Genomic DNA, 14447 nt, shown 5'->3' with positions numbered 1-14447 from the left:
TGATTGTAATTCCTTGGGGAACACTGATTGGGCAGGAGAGGAAGGCTTCATAAATCTGTAAGTAAAAAACAGTGATCTTTTCCTGACTGCAAATATACTTTTCAATGTCAATCTTTTACTAAATTTTGTTAATTTAAAAAATAGAATTCTTGCTTCTGAAGTGATAAAGTCCACTCTTTCAGTTCCAGAACAATGAAGGTCAGGAATATATATATATATATATATATATATATATATATATATATATATATATATATATATATATATATATATATATATATATATATATATATATATATATATATATATATATATATATATATATATCAGGCAGCTAGGCATTCAGACAAACATCACACATTAGCCTCATTGGCTAGTTTTAAGGCACTGTTGTTGGTGTTGTCTTTCTACAAAGTTGTATGTTAATACTTCCACTTGTCAGTCCTGTCCTCTTAAAATGAAATCCTTTTCAAAACAAATAATTACTTTAAGTTACTCTTTTATCCCTCTTATTAACACTTTGCTATGCTCAGTAATAGTTAAATGGAAATTTTCAGGACCACTCAAGAGTAACAGTGTTATTGGAGGAAAACACCAGGAAGCATGGCTGGAATGGGCGGGTCAAGTGAAAGGAATTTGGAAGATTAGCCCTTTTGAGAGATAACATGTATTTTCAAAATCAGGAAATATTCCTGTTTTTTTCTTTTTAAATAAACTCTTGTTCTTTAAACAGAAATGCCACAAATGAGGTTGGCTTCATCACAGATCTCATTGTCTGCAAAAGATAGACTACAAACATGGCTTCAGTTCACCTCAAAACTACAAGGAGGGAAGGTTTATTTAGCCCTTCTAATTCACATGGTTTGTCTATTGAAACTGGCCTTCCTGCACTACTATTAGTTCTTTAAGAAGAAGGCTTTTTAAAAGTACCTACTGTGTCCCCCCTTAAAGTGCTAATAATGTTGGGGATAGGAAGACTGGTTTCAATAATAAAAAAGCAAACAGGGGTTGAAGGGTTAACCGCCTCCCTGTTGGATCCCAATCTAAATCAGGGCTGCACACATTTGCAGTTTGCTTTTTACAGATATGTGTCCTGTTTTGCCCTCAGTCCCCCAGCTGTGGCAATGCACTCACAGCCTTCACCCTTGCTATAGCCATGTGTGGATGCACCAGACTACATCCCAGAGACTTCAAGAAACTGGAACATGCCCCAGGGTGATTAACAACACAAAAGCACCCTGGGTCCTAGAATCCGGTATGTCTTACAGGATTCAGGCTAGACATTATTCTGCTATCCCTGTGTGTTAGGGCAGGCATACCTTTGTGTGCATCAGGAGTGGGTAAATCTGCATATGTGACATTCTTTTCAGATCTCATGCCTGTGTTTTGCATGCATGTAGAATGAAACACTCATTTCCAGTTGCTTGCATGTGTATACCTTGGGCACAGCCGTTCTCTATCATTATGTGGCATGTAGAGAGTTAGCCATTTGGCACATGGTCAGCCTCAGCAAATTTCATGTCTGTGCTTCTAACATACCTTACCTTTGATGTGCATTGTAACTTGGCACACATATCCACCTCGTCTCCTTTCCCTGATGCCCACCTTCCTCATTCATGTGTCCTGGATTTCTGTGTTATCACATGCAGAGCCTTTCCTTCTCAGCCCATTAGTTATTTTTCCAGTACAATGCCTCAGAGACAAGCACGCTGAGAGCTATATTAAAAGCCAGGTCAATACTGGCCCTCGTTCATGCACTTAGAGAAAAAACTTCATTAATTATCACAGAGGAAGAAAGGTTGTGAGAGACCCGATCTGGCCTGAAAATGGATCAGCAATTGGCATGTGAAGTTATGCGTCAGGTTGTCAATGGGAATACTCATCATAGTAGAAATGTCTATGTAGCCATGTGCAGCCTTGCAGATGTATTTGAGCTTACAGGGGAAATCTGATGCTCTTGCTTCTTGCCAACTGCTGCACAAGTTTCCTTAGCTTTCCCTTTCATCGCAGCTCAGTTTGCAGCAGTTAGCAAGCGAACATGCTCCATAACATGAAAAGCTTAACAAGTGGATATCAAACCTCTGTAAAAACAACAGAAGATGGCTAGACTCCTTTGTTTTCTGGCCTGTTGGCACACTTCCTGTTTAGACTTCCTTGCTTGTTCATAAGTTCTGTTCAAACCACCATTCCAATGGGGCAGCAGAAGGCAGCAGAAGGCAGTATTTCACCTAAGAATAGACCACCCCATTTAGGCATGCATTGATCATATGTCGGAGAGTCCTGTCCTTGTTAATAAATCAGAGTTCTTTATAAAACTTTGTTCCACCCTTTTTATAGAGCTGATCAGTTCAAGATCATCAACACCTTCATTGGCAATGCCCATACCACCATGTTGATGTTCCTTGCCTTCATTTCCTAGACTTGTCTAATTCTCTTTTTTCCTGGTATTTTAACTCCTTCTGGCTACAAGATACATGTAAAAATTAAAATGATCCTATCTCTGCTAAGCCCCTGATTTAAAACTATATGTCATTTGTCAAGATTGTTAGTCTTTTAATATGTTGTCAAGTATCTAGGAAAATAAATACCCACAGGCTGTGTGGGTATAGGTACACTACAATCCTATATTGTTTTCCTGCCAATTTCATCATTACAGCTTCTACCAAGATCCTGAGAAATGTAGTTTCATTATGATACAAAAATTCTTATATATCCCTAGTCCCTTCACGGAACTACAATTCCTTAGAACATTAATAACAATTCATCCAGTTTAAGTTATGTAGTTATGTCCTTAGACAATACAACAAACATCAAGCAAATGCTTATCACAGCTCAATGCACTGAATTTGGGGTTACCTTATCTTTGTTTCCAGGCTTACCCTGGAACTCCATACTTTATTAAAAATAAATATTTACAAAGTCATTTTTCCAGGTGAGCATATAAGATGAGTCAGAAAGAAGGTTGGAGTGAGCATGTAGAAATGCCATTGCTTAGCTACGACCAACGATAGGTTGTTCAATACTGGCTCAATTGGGAACCTTTATTCTTGCTAATGTTTCTCATTTGCTTTTGTGTGGAGAAGACCATGGTTTTAAGAAGGATCGGAAAAGACTTGGTGTTAATTTACTGAAGGAGTCATGGATGCCAAGAACAAGACTGAGACAGAGATCAACTGTAAATCTTTGAGAGGCATTGAAAACTGAGGTTATTCTCTCCTGATGTAGCATTTTAAGTATGCAACAAATAATATACATGCAGATCACATCCCACATCCTGTCTTCCACTGTCCCTGTGATTCACCTGATTCTCCAGTCCATCCTCATCTGGTTGATAGTCCTGCAGCAAATGTCAGCCATCTTTGTGGCCATCAGTCCCGTTGCTGCTGGCAGCTTAAACAGAGTATTCCTCATATTATTCCAGAGTGCAGTGGCTACTGTTGTCTTCTCACAGTTCCAAGTCACAAAAGAACTACTGGGATGAGGAGGAATGGCTGGAATTTTGTTCTGAGTTCAGAAGTTTGAACACCAATTTCTTTAACTTCATGGCATCAAACCTGAACCATCCATCAGAGAAGCATCCTGTCTACACATGTTCAGCATTTTAAGAGAAGTACCATGGGGCTTTTCCAATCAAGCACTGGCTCTAATTTTGGAGATTGTATGTGGGATGGAAAGTCAGAATGGAGATTAGATGGCTGATTCCCTATGGTATGAGAGTGTATCGAGGGGGATGGATACTTGCAATCGATCCAAATCCATGTGGCTCCCGAACTCCATCATAGGTATGACTCCAGCATCCTCCTTAGGGCTTCCTACCAAATCCACTCCTACACCCAAGTCATCCTCGTCTTCATCTTCATCCTGGCTGACAAGAGCCAACTCGTTCTCATAGCAGAAGGCACTGGGAGGTGGCGGGGGTGAAGGCAGGACAGTGATCTTGCTCTCCTGCAGTTCCCGTGCAGAGCAAAAAGGGGTCCCAGCCACCTCATAGGTCTTGTGAAAGCGTGAGTAGTCCACCTTATAATGTTTCTTCTCCTCAAAGACTACAGGCTCAAAGCGGTGGCCCCAAAGGATCTCACTAGACAAGTAGGAGCTGCGAGCCTGGGTGGTCATGGCTGTAGCTTCCACCATGCCTTCAAGGATGACAACTATCTCAAAGTCCTCCCTCTCTAGTTCTTCCTTCCCCATTCCATACAGTGGACTTTCCTCATCAATCTCATGGACGATAATAATGGGAGATACTAAGAAGATACGGTCCAGCCCTATGTCATATCCCACATTCAAATCTCGCTGGTCTACTGGAAGATACTCACCTTCAGCTGTCATGTAGGGCTTGATAAGCTGAGCCCGAACGTGAGCTTCTACAATATGGCTTCTCCTCAGATTTCCTACCCGCCACATGAGGCACAGTTTACCATCCCGCAAAGAAATGACAGCATGATGACTGAAAAGGAGAGTCTGGGCCCTTTTCTTGGGGCGTGCCATCTTAGCCATTATGGTGCCAATCATGAAGGAGTCAATAACACAGCCCACAATGGATTGTACCACCACCACCATAATGGCTAATGGGCATTCCTCAGTCACATATCGGAAACCATACCCAATGGTTGTCTGTGTTTCTACTGAAAAAAGGAAAGCTCCCAAGAATCCGTTGACATGTTTGATGCAGAGTTTTGTAGTGGTGGACCCACTCCCTGTACTGGGAGCTTCTAAGTCACCATGGAAGAAAGCAATAATCCAGAAGAGGAGACCAAAAAACAGCCAGGAAACCAAAAAAGCTGCAGAAAAGATCATAAGCATGTACCGCCAACGAGTGTCCACGCATGTTGTGAAAATGTCAGCCATATAGCGTTGAGACTTGTTGCTTAGGTTGGCAAAGTAGACATTGCACTGGCCATTCTTCTTAACAAAACGGTTGCGACGTTTTCGTCGTGGTGCATGACCTTTCCCATTCCGGTTGTGCCCATCAATGCTGCCGAGGGAAGAGACTTTATGCCCATCCTCTTCAGTGGAGACAATGCTGTACCTTTGGAGGAGAGATAAGGATTACAGTTAAAAATGCAGGTGAGAGAACTGGTAGCCCCATGAAAGATCTTTGGTGGCACTAGACAATCTGCCTACTTAAGTTCTCTTTTAAAGAATTTATTCAGATATTATTTTAAATAACCAATGTGCCTGACAGTATCACAGGCTGTATTTGCTTTCTTGAAAAAGTAAAGGTTCTTCAATCAGTCTCTAAATTAAGGTAGGGGGTAGAGCCTTCCTCCTGCTCCTGACTAAGGAGACAAAATTTTGCTATCATCATCAGCTTCAACAAGAAGAGATTTATTAGCAACAAACCAGACCTGCAGTGTGTGAATAGGCAAAGAAAAATATGAACCACAACACTGTAATGCCGATAATCCATCAAAGAATATAGTGAAAAGTCCCTTCTTAATTTCAAACAGTTTGTTTTCTTCATAGAACTCATACAGCTAACGTGACCAATGGACCCATCCAGATGTGAAGACTTTTTCAAATTCTTCCTCAAGGTGACCTAGTTATTTTTAGAACCAATGATCCTAAGTCCTGACAAATCCTCATGTGCTAACAAGCTATTCTTTTGTTGTGTCAGCATGTAGGGGCATGGAACTGAAAGGTAGGCTCCTCTTCATCCTATATGCATTCATTGGAGCCTACACATACAGTCTACACATGTACAAATGTATGAACACAGCATAATCAGGAACTCTGAATCAGCAGTTTTGAAGCAGTAATTTTGATTGCAAGGTGAAAAACTGCACACATGTCCCAATACGTAGGTTGGGAATGGACAATTCCCCCTCCCCCAGATTTGTTTATAGTACACACACAGAATGACTGAGAGGAACTCTTGTCAAACTCAATTTCTGGTTGGTGTGTGTGTGTGTGTTTACTGCATATGGGAGAGGAAAACACACTGCAGCAAAAACCCAATGTGACCAAGAAACATCAACAACCCCATCATGTATATATGTTATAAAAGGATGCTGATGGGGAATCATGCAAGCTCCATGTTTGCAACTAAAGTAATGTTCAAAGCATGAGCCCATAAGAAGTTTCTTGGCACATGAGGTACAAGTCTCCCTGTTTTGCACATTATATTCAGTTCAAGAATTCAGAAGCACATGTCACACACTTCTGAATCCTTGCATTGGCTAAATCGAGATCCACATTTCTTTTTTAGCATAAAGCAATTATTTATTATTATATGTTTATTTATAAAAACTATACCTCATTTTTCTGCTTTCTTAAGGCCACCAAGCTTGGTAACAGATTAAAATCATGCATAAAACACATATTAAAAACTATTTAAACCAGACAAAAACACATTGTTAAAACTTTTTAAACCAAGTTAAAATATACATGCAATAGGATAAAATATACATACATAAAAGCAATTAAAACAGGGCAGGAAGGAGAGATCATTGAGAGAATGCCAAATGCCAAAAAAAGTCTTCACCTGTTGGCAGAAGATGACAAGAGAAGGGGACAGGCGAGTCTCCCTGAGTTCCGGAGTTTGACTGCCACAATCAAGTATGACATCTCCCACTGAATTTCACAAAGTGGGGGAACCCAAAGCAGGGTCTCAGAAGATGAATGTAGTGGTTGGGTAGGCTCATAAGGGCGTAAGCATATACATAGGGAGTAGGTTCGTATGTGGGTCCCAAGCCATACAGGGCTTTAAATCTTGAATTGTGTCCAGAAACAGGTTTGGAGGCAGTATAGATGGGCTCAGACTGGAGTGATGGAATCCCTACAACTTACTCCAGTCAACATCCCAGCTACAGCATTCTGCTCAAATCAAAGTTTCTGAACAGTTTTCAAGGGCACCCCCAAGCAGAGTGCATTGCAGCAATCTAATCTAAATGTAGCCAGGGCATGCAGCACAGTGGCTAGATCTTTTCTGCCCAGGAAAGGTTGCACTGGCTAAGTAGCTGAAAGTGGTAAAATTCACTCCTGGCCACAGTTGTTGCCTGCTTATTCATCAGTAGGTCCAAGAGCACCCCTAACTACACACCTGTTCCTTGAAGGGGAGTGCAATCCCATCCAGAACAGGTGACACCTTAAGTTCTGGGTCAGACCTTCAGCTCACCAGTAGCACTTCCATCTTGTTGGGGTTTTCAGTTTACTAACCCCCATCTGCTCCAAAACTGTTAAGGGTTTTTACAACCTCCATGGAATCAGCCAGAAGTGTGAGAAACAGAGCTGAGTGTCATTTGTTTGCTGGTGACAACCCACCCCAAATCATCACTCAGTAATAGGGTGGCCAGACCGTCCCGGTCTCCCGGGACATTCCCGGTTCTGGCCACCCAATCCCGGCTCCCGGACTGCCTATACCGGGACCATTAAAGGTCCCGGTTTAGGCAGCCCCGGAGCCGGTGGGCCGCGGGCGCCGGCGGGGAAGGCGGCGAGTGAGGGAGGGAGCGTCCCTGCGCCTGCGCAGGGCCCCTGCGCAGGCGCAGGGACGCTCCCTCCCTCACTCGCCGCCTTCCCCGCCCGCGCGCGGGACCCGGCGGCAGTGGTGGAGGCCTCTCCGTGGCCTCCGCTGGTCGCTGGAAGCCCTCCAGAGACTCTGGAGGGCCTCCAGGGACCAGCGGAGGCCGCGGGGAGGCCGCGGGGCACCCGGCGCTGGTCCCGGAAGGCCTTCCAGAGGCTCTGGAAGGCCTTCCGGGACCAGCGCCGGCCAGCGAAGGCTTCCCCGCGGCCTCCGCTGGTCCCTGGAGGCCCTCCAGAGTCTCTGGAGGGCCTCCAGGGACCAGCGGAGGCCGCGGGGAGGCCGCGGGGCACCCGGCGCTGGTCCCGGAAGGCCTTCCAGAGCCTCTAGAAGGCCTTCGGGGACCAGCGCCGGCCAGCGAAGGCTTCCCCACGGCCTCCGCTGGTCCCTGGAGGCCCTCCAGAGTCTCTGGAGGGCCTCCAGGGACCAGCGGAGGCCGCGGGGAGGCCGCGGGGCACCCGGCGCTGGTCCCGGAAGGCCTTCCAGAGCCTCTGGAAGGCCTTCCGGGACCAGCGCCGGCCAGCGAAGGCTTCCCCGCGGCCTCCGCTGGTCCCTGGAGGCCCTCCAGAGTCTCTGGAGGGCCTCCAGGGACCAGCGGAGGCCGCGGGGAGGCCGCGGGGCACCCGGCGCTGGTCCCGGAAGGCCTTCCAGAGCCTCTGGAAGGCCTTCGGGGACCAGCGCCGGCCAGCGAAGGCTTCCCCGCGGCCTCCGCTGGTCCCTGGAGGCCCTCCAGAGTCTCTGGAGGGCCTCCAGGGACCAGCGGAGGCCGCGGGGAGGCCGCGGGGCACCCGGCGCTGGTCCCGGAAGGCCTTCCAGAGCCTCTGGAAGGCCTTCCGGGACCAGCGCCGGCCAGCGAAGGCTTCCCCGCGGCCTCCGCTGGTCCCTGGAGGCCTCCAGAGGCCAGCGCCGGCAGCTCCCTCCCTCCCTCGCCGCGAGGCCGCCGCCAGAGGACTCCCCGCCGCCGCTGGACGCCGCCGCCCTGGAATCAGGTAAGGGGGCCGAAAGCGGGGGGGGCGGGGGCGGCCTTCCTTTCTTCCCTCCCTCCTCCCTCCCTCCCTTCCTCCCTCCCTTCCTTCCTTCCTTCCTTCCTTCCTTCCTTCCTTCCTTCCCTCACTCCCTTCCCTTCCTTCCCTCCCTCCTCCCTTCCTTCCTTTCTTCTTTCCCTCCCTTCCTTCCCTCACTCCCTTCCCTTCCTTCCTTCCCTCCCTCCTCCCTTCCTTCCTTCCTTTCTTCCTTCCTTCCCTCCCCCCTTCCTTCCTTCCCTCCCTCCCTCCCCCTTCCTTCCTTCCTTCCTTCCTTCCCTCCCTCCCCCTTCCTTCCTTCCTTCCTTCCTTCCTTCCTTCCTTCCTTCCTTCCTTCCTTCCTTCCTTCCTTCCTTCCTTCCTTCCTTCCTTCCTTCCTTCCTCCCTTCCCTTCCCTCCTTATGTTCTTATGTGACACAGAGTGTTGGACTGGAGGGGCCACTGGCCTGATGCAACAGGGCTTCTCTTATATTTTTATGTGACACAGAGTGTTGGACTGGAGGGGCCACTGGCCTGATCCAACAGGGCTTCTCTTATGTTCTTATGTGACACAGCGTGTTGGACTGGAGGGGCCGCTGGCCTGATCTAACAGGGCTTCTCTTATGTTCTTATGTGACCAGAGTGGTGGAGTGGATGAGCCATTGGTCTGATGCAACAGGGCTTCTCTTATATTTTTATGTGGCACAGAGTGTTGGACTGGAGGGGCCACTGGCCTGATCCAACAGGGCTTCTCTTATGTTCTTATGTGACACAGAGTGTTGGACTGGAGGGGCCACTGGCCTGATCTAACAGGGCTTCTCTTATGTTCTTATGTGACCAGAGTGGTGGAGTGGATGAGCCATTGGTCTGATGCAACAGGGCTTCTCTTATATTTTTATGTGGCACAGAGTGTTGGACTGGAGGGGCCACTGGCCTGATCCAACAGGGCTTCTCTTATGTTCTTATGTGACACAGAGTGTTGGACTGGAGGGGCCACTGGCCTGATGCAACAGGGCTTCTCTTATATTCTTATGTTACACAGAGTGTTGGACTGGAGGGGCCACTGGCCTGATGCAACAGGGCTTCTCTTATGTTCTTATGTGACGCAGAGTGTTGGACTGGATGGGCCACTGGCCTGATCCAACAGGGCTTCTCTTATGTTCTTATGTGACAATACTGACTTTGGTGGACCCAAGCACTGATTCAGTGTAAGGGAGCTTTGTGTTTGTGACTGGAGTAGATAATACTGACTTTGGTGGACCCAAGCACTGATTCAGTGTAAGGGAGCTTTGTGTTTGTGTCTTCTGGTGCAATTTTGTTCTCAGATCCTGTATTTACTTCATCAGTATATGGGATACGGCACTTTCTCAACTGTGCTGCATAATGCAGCCTATTTATTTTGTCCTGTTGGCTCTGTTGGCTCTGTCTGCGCCACCTTCATCACTTTCGGGGTGTGGATCCCCCATCGTTGTGGGGCCCAGGGGACCGATGCCACAGGGACGGGCTCGAAACACTCTATAACCCCTCAAAAGAACAGCAGTCTAGCTCGCTTCCCCCGAGCCCTGCCGCCATAAGCCTCAAGGGGGCTCATTTTGCGGCATCTCCCGGCGGGAGGGTGGCACCCGCACGGGACACATATCAAATGAAAGAGGGGGCGCAGGGCTATCAGAAACAGCCGGCGGAGGGAGTCGGGAGAGCACCCCACTGGGGGATCCAGACCCCGAAAGTGATGAAGGTGGCGCAGATAGAGCCAACAGAGCAAACAGGACAAAATAAATAGGCTGCATTATGCAGCACAGTTGAGAAAGTGCCTTATCCCATATACTGATGAAGTATATACAGGATTTCAGAACAAAATTGTTTCCGGCGGTGATATTTGGGGGATTTTTGGGGATGTCACAGGAAGTGCTGTGAAGTCACTTCCTGTTTCCGGCCGTGGCATTTGGGGGAAATGATGTCATTTGGGGGAAATGATGTCACAGGAAGTGATGTCACTTCCCATTTCCGGCAGGTGACGCGGGGAAATGATGTCACAGGAAGTGATGTCACTTCCTGTTTCCTGTGGTGGCATGCCGTCACCGGAAGTGACGTCACTTCCTGTTTCCGGCGGCGCGCGCACACTTTGCACGCACGCACCCCTACCTCCCCCCCCCCACGTGTCCCTGGCTGGCCTTCAGACATTATGGTCACCCTACTCAGTAATTTCACATAGATATTGAAGATGTTATGTGGAAAACGTTGCAATGCTGCAGTGCTCAGCTAGAACTATATATTTAATGGGTACCCACATACTGTCCCCTCAACAAGGACAACTTGGCCTCCAAGGTTTGACTTGCAAAGGGAAGCCAGTGCGATCTGCAGGACGGGGACATGGGGTTTCGTAACATTTTGACTTTGAACTGCACAAGGCTGGAAGTTTCTATTTTCTGTTCCATTCTCTTTGTTGATCTAATTGTGCATCTGTGGCAATGTTTATACACTTCCCGAGTTCTAGACAATTCTGTTGCTACAGCAACAAGCGTGTCTCCCAGAGTCCTATTTCCAAAGCCAAAGGTGTAATTTAGAAATCAACAAACAAAAGGGTTGGCAGATACCCCGAAAGAAACTCCCTCTCTCCATGAGCGGTTTGACCTGCCTTTGTCTCTTTTCCCCACAAAATATGTCACCGCCTGTTTCCATTTTAACAGGAGCAGAGTTGATGCTATTGTTACATCACAGACACATTCAGTTTGACATCACCATTTTCCCTAGAAGCTGCCATTATAGTGAACATTTTAAATTGTGGACACAAAAAATATGTATCCACAATATTATGTCTTCAAGGGGAATCTTCACTTTGGTTACGCCAAATGTCTTCCTTTCTATCCATTAATACATCTTCATGATCAAAATCATCATTCACTTGGGTTGCCCTGTTTTTAGGATGGCAAGGTTGGATATTTTCAAGGTTGAATATTTTCAGGCCAAGATGCTTGTGATATTGCTATAGAGTTTTTCTGGGTGCACTTTGGAGTATTGTTATCATAAGGGCTAGCTCAGTAAGGTTCCAAACAGCTGCAATCTGGAACTGGTGAGTCATGATCCACATGTTGGAGAATAGACAGTATTCAATTTTTTTCAGTCATTCATCCTATTCCAATTTTTTTTCCAACTTAGATAAGACTTCGACCTATCTCTTCACTACTTTTTCACACAATGCCTAATTCATTTGTGGACACAGTGCCGCAAGACATATGGATGGCCACTAATTGACTTTCAAAGGGGATTAAACAGGTTCACAGAGGATAGGTCCATCCAGGGGTGGAATTCTAGCAGGAGCTCCTTTGCACACACCCCTGATGTAGCCAATCCTCCAAGAGCTTACAAAAAAAGAGCCTTGTAAGTTCTTGGAGGATTGGCTACACCAGGGTGTGTGGCCTAATATGCAAAGGAGCTCCTGCTAGAATTCCACCCCTGGGTCCATCAATGATGATTTGCCACCGAGTCAGACCACTGATCTATCAGGGACATTATTGTCTACTTGGTATGGCAGTGGATGTCCAGTGTTTCAGGCAGAAGTCTTTCTCAACACTTACTACCTGATCCCTTTAACCAGAGAACTCAAGGATTAAACCTGTTATCTTCTGTATATAAAGCCAGTTCTCTATCACTGAGCTGTAGCCCCTCCCCTAAAGGATATCTAAATAGAACCTCCAGGTTCAGAAGCTACATTCATCTGAATTACAGTTGCAAAGAAAACAGCAACACAAGGAAGTGTTTGTTTTCCATACCTTCCATGTCCAGCCAGAGAACATTCAGAGGCATTTTGTGAGTCTGTGGAAGGCAGTATGCCAGACTAAACCAGTGACTGGTCACATCTCACAGAGCTCTTATGTTCTTAATGAGCCATTTTGATTCATGTCTTGACATTCATTCATTACTTTCCTGCTCATAATTCAATTCAGTCACCCAATTAATTATCCATAGCACTCATGTACTTCTTTAACACAAGTGCCTCAGAGGTGCCAGATTCAAAGATTCAACAGGGCACATGGTATAAACAATGTGGGAAGTATGTGGCACAAAACATATCAAGTGGTAACTTAAGAAGCCATATGCTAATTATTATTATTATTATTATTGAACAAGGAATAAGGCCTGTTGTGAAGAAAAATACAATGGGCTCTAGAAAGAGGCTCTGGGTGAGTGTCCCCCCACCCTTGCTGTCTTCTCACCCACCCAAATGAAAGCACTCCCCCCCCCCCAACCTCAAGGGGTGCTGATCTCTGCCATCTGGAGAGTCGTAATTCTGAGTGATCTCCAGCCCTCATCTTGAGATTGGCAACTGTGGTTCTCCAGGAGGAAATGGCTGGTTTGGAAGGTGCAGTGTATGGTATTATATCTGTCTGAGGTCCCACCCCTCCTCAAATCTGACCCTCTCCAAGATCCACCCCTCAAATCTCCAGGAATTTGCCAACTTGGAGTTGGCAAGTGCTAAGTTACACTGGCTGTCATAGTGGGGCTGCTGCTGAACAGGAGCAAGCAGTCAGGCCTAGTTAAGACATACCAGTCAGGGGGCATCAAGTCACCCAGAAGGTGCTGTCAGGCCTAGGACAGCCAACCTCCAGGTGGAGCCTGAAGATCTCCTGGGATCAGAACTAAACTCCAGATCTCTCTCCCTCCGGAGAAAATAACTGCTTTGGAGGATGGACTCTATGGCATTATATTCAGCCAGCTGAGGGGCAACATTGGTTTCCTAGCAACAGCCTCTGGCTAGCAGCTTCCCCAGTAGGGAGGAGGTAGGGAAGGATTGACAGGAAAGAGACAGCTGCCATGGCTCTTGAGGGAATGCTTCATGAGGCCACAGTAGAGCAGCAGCCCTTTCTGAGGCTGGTTGATGGAGAGGACACAGAGAAGTGTCAGAGATGTGTCTGTCTCTGAGGTAAGACTGTTTTGGCAGTTTGTTCAGTGTTCCCAAGTCTGTAGTAGGCAGGGGGACAGGGAAGTCAGCCAGTGGGAACCCAGAGGTGTTGACTGATGCATGATGGGCCAGTGTTTTGTTGAGTGCACCCATCAGCCAATGGGAGTGCTCTGTTTGGCCACCACCATAGGAGAATTATTATCTATGATCAGGCCTCGGATTCAGCAGGAGTTAACAGGAGCGCAGCTTCTGAACCTTTCTGAGAGTTCCATCTTTTCTTTTTCACCTTGTCCTTTGAATAGCAGCTGTATAACAATTCTGGATGAGCGGCACCACCTATTTTTCTACAAAATGACCCCTGTCTATGGCAGTGTATGTAGTATAGCCAGGAAATCCTCAGACAGTCTGGCAGCCAGAACTTCTAGCACTTTTAGTGCACCACTAGACAGTGAGCTAGACTTGTTTTTTTTAATGGAAAGAGACTTTTCACAGATGGTTTGCCATTGCCTGCCTATGTGCCATTACCCTGGTATACCTTGGTCCATCCAAATGCTAGCCAGGGCTGACCTTGCTTAGCTTCTGAGATCTAATGAAACTGGGCTACCTGAAAGAGAAGCATATGGCCAGCAGAAGGTTAAGATGGGTACTATACAACGGAGGCTGGATAGAGGGGATCACTCACCTGTTTACCCTTATGCTGCCCATGACTCGCTTTATCATGAGGTACCTCTCACAACAGAGGCCAGAGTTTATAAGTGCTGTGTGTGAAAGTATGTAGTACACACAGGACCAGGGAGTGGAATCTCAGGTTTGGTGCATAGTGGCAGCAAGTCTTTATGAAGTAGACACCTATGGAAGACAAAAATGCAGAAGAAAATGACAGCACATAGAAAGATTAGTCTCAGCCCAGCCAAATGACAGCTCATTTGCATTACAAGTGCTTTTCATTTGCTATCTTTTCCAGATGAACAAAAATCAGATCAGAGGATCCCATAAATAGCAAGAGAGTTTAAGCACTCTTATGATTTCT

At 46.7% G+C, this 14447-nt stretch overlaps 1 protein-coding gene across 1 annotated transcript; it reads right to left on the bottom strand.

The window, feature by feature from the left end:
* Positions 1–2685: 2685 nt before the first annotated feature.
* Positions 2686–14239, bottom strand: KCNJ4 (potassium inwardly rectifying channel subfamily J member 4). Its single transcript, XM_060244587.1, has 2 exons — positions 14100–14239; positions 2686–5026 (listed from the first exon to the last, which is right to left on the bottom strand). Exons 1-2 carry the CDS (start codon positions 14135–14137, stop codon positions 3688–3690), a joined length of 1377 nt encoding a protein of 458 aa, XP_060100570.1. The 5' UTR covers positions 14138–14239; the 3' UTR covers positions 2686–3687.
* Positions 14240–14447: the final 208 nt, after the last annotated feature.

This window comes from Heteronotia binoei, chromosome 8, assembly GCF_032191835.1.
Source record: "Heteronotia binoei isolate CCM8104 ecotype False Entrance Well chromosome 8, APGP_CSIRO_Hbin_v1, whole genome shotgun sequence".
Lineage (NCBI taxonomy): Eukaryota > Metazoa > Chordata > Lepidosauria > Squamata > Gekkonidae > Heteronotia > Heteronotia binoei.
This window is presented reverse-complemented; position numbering and strand designations above follow the sequence as displayed.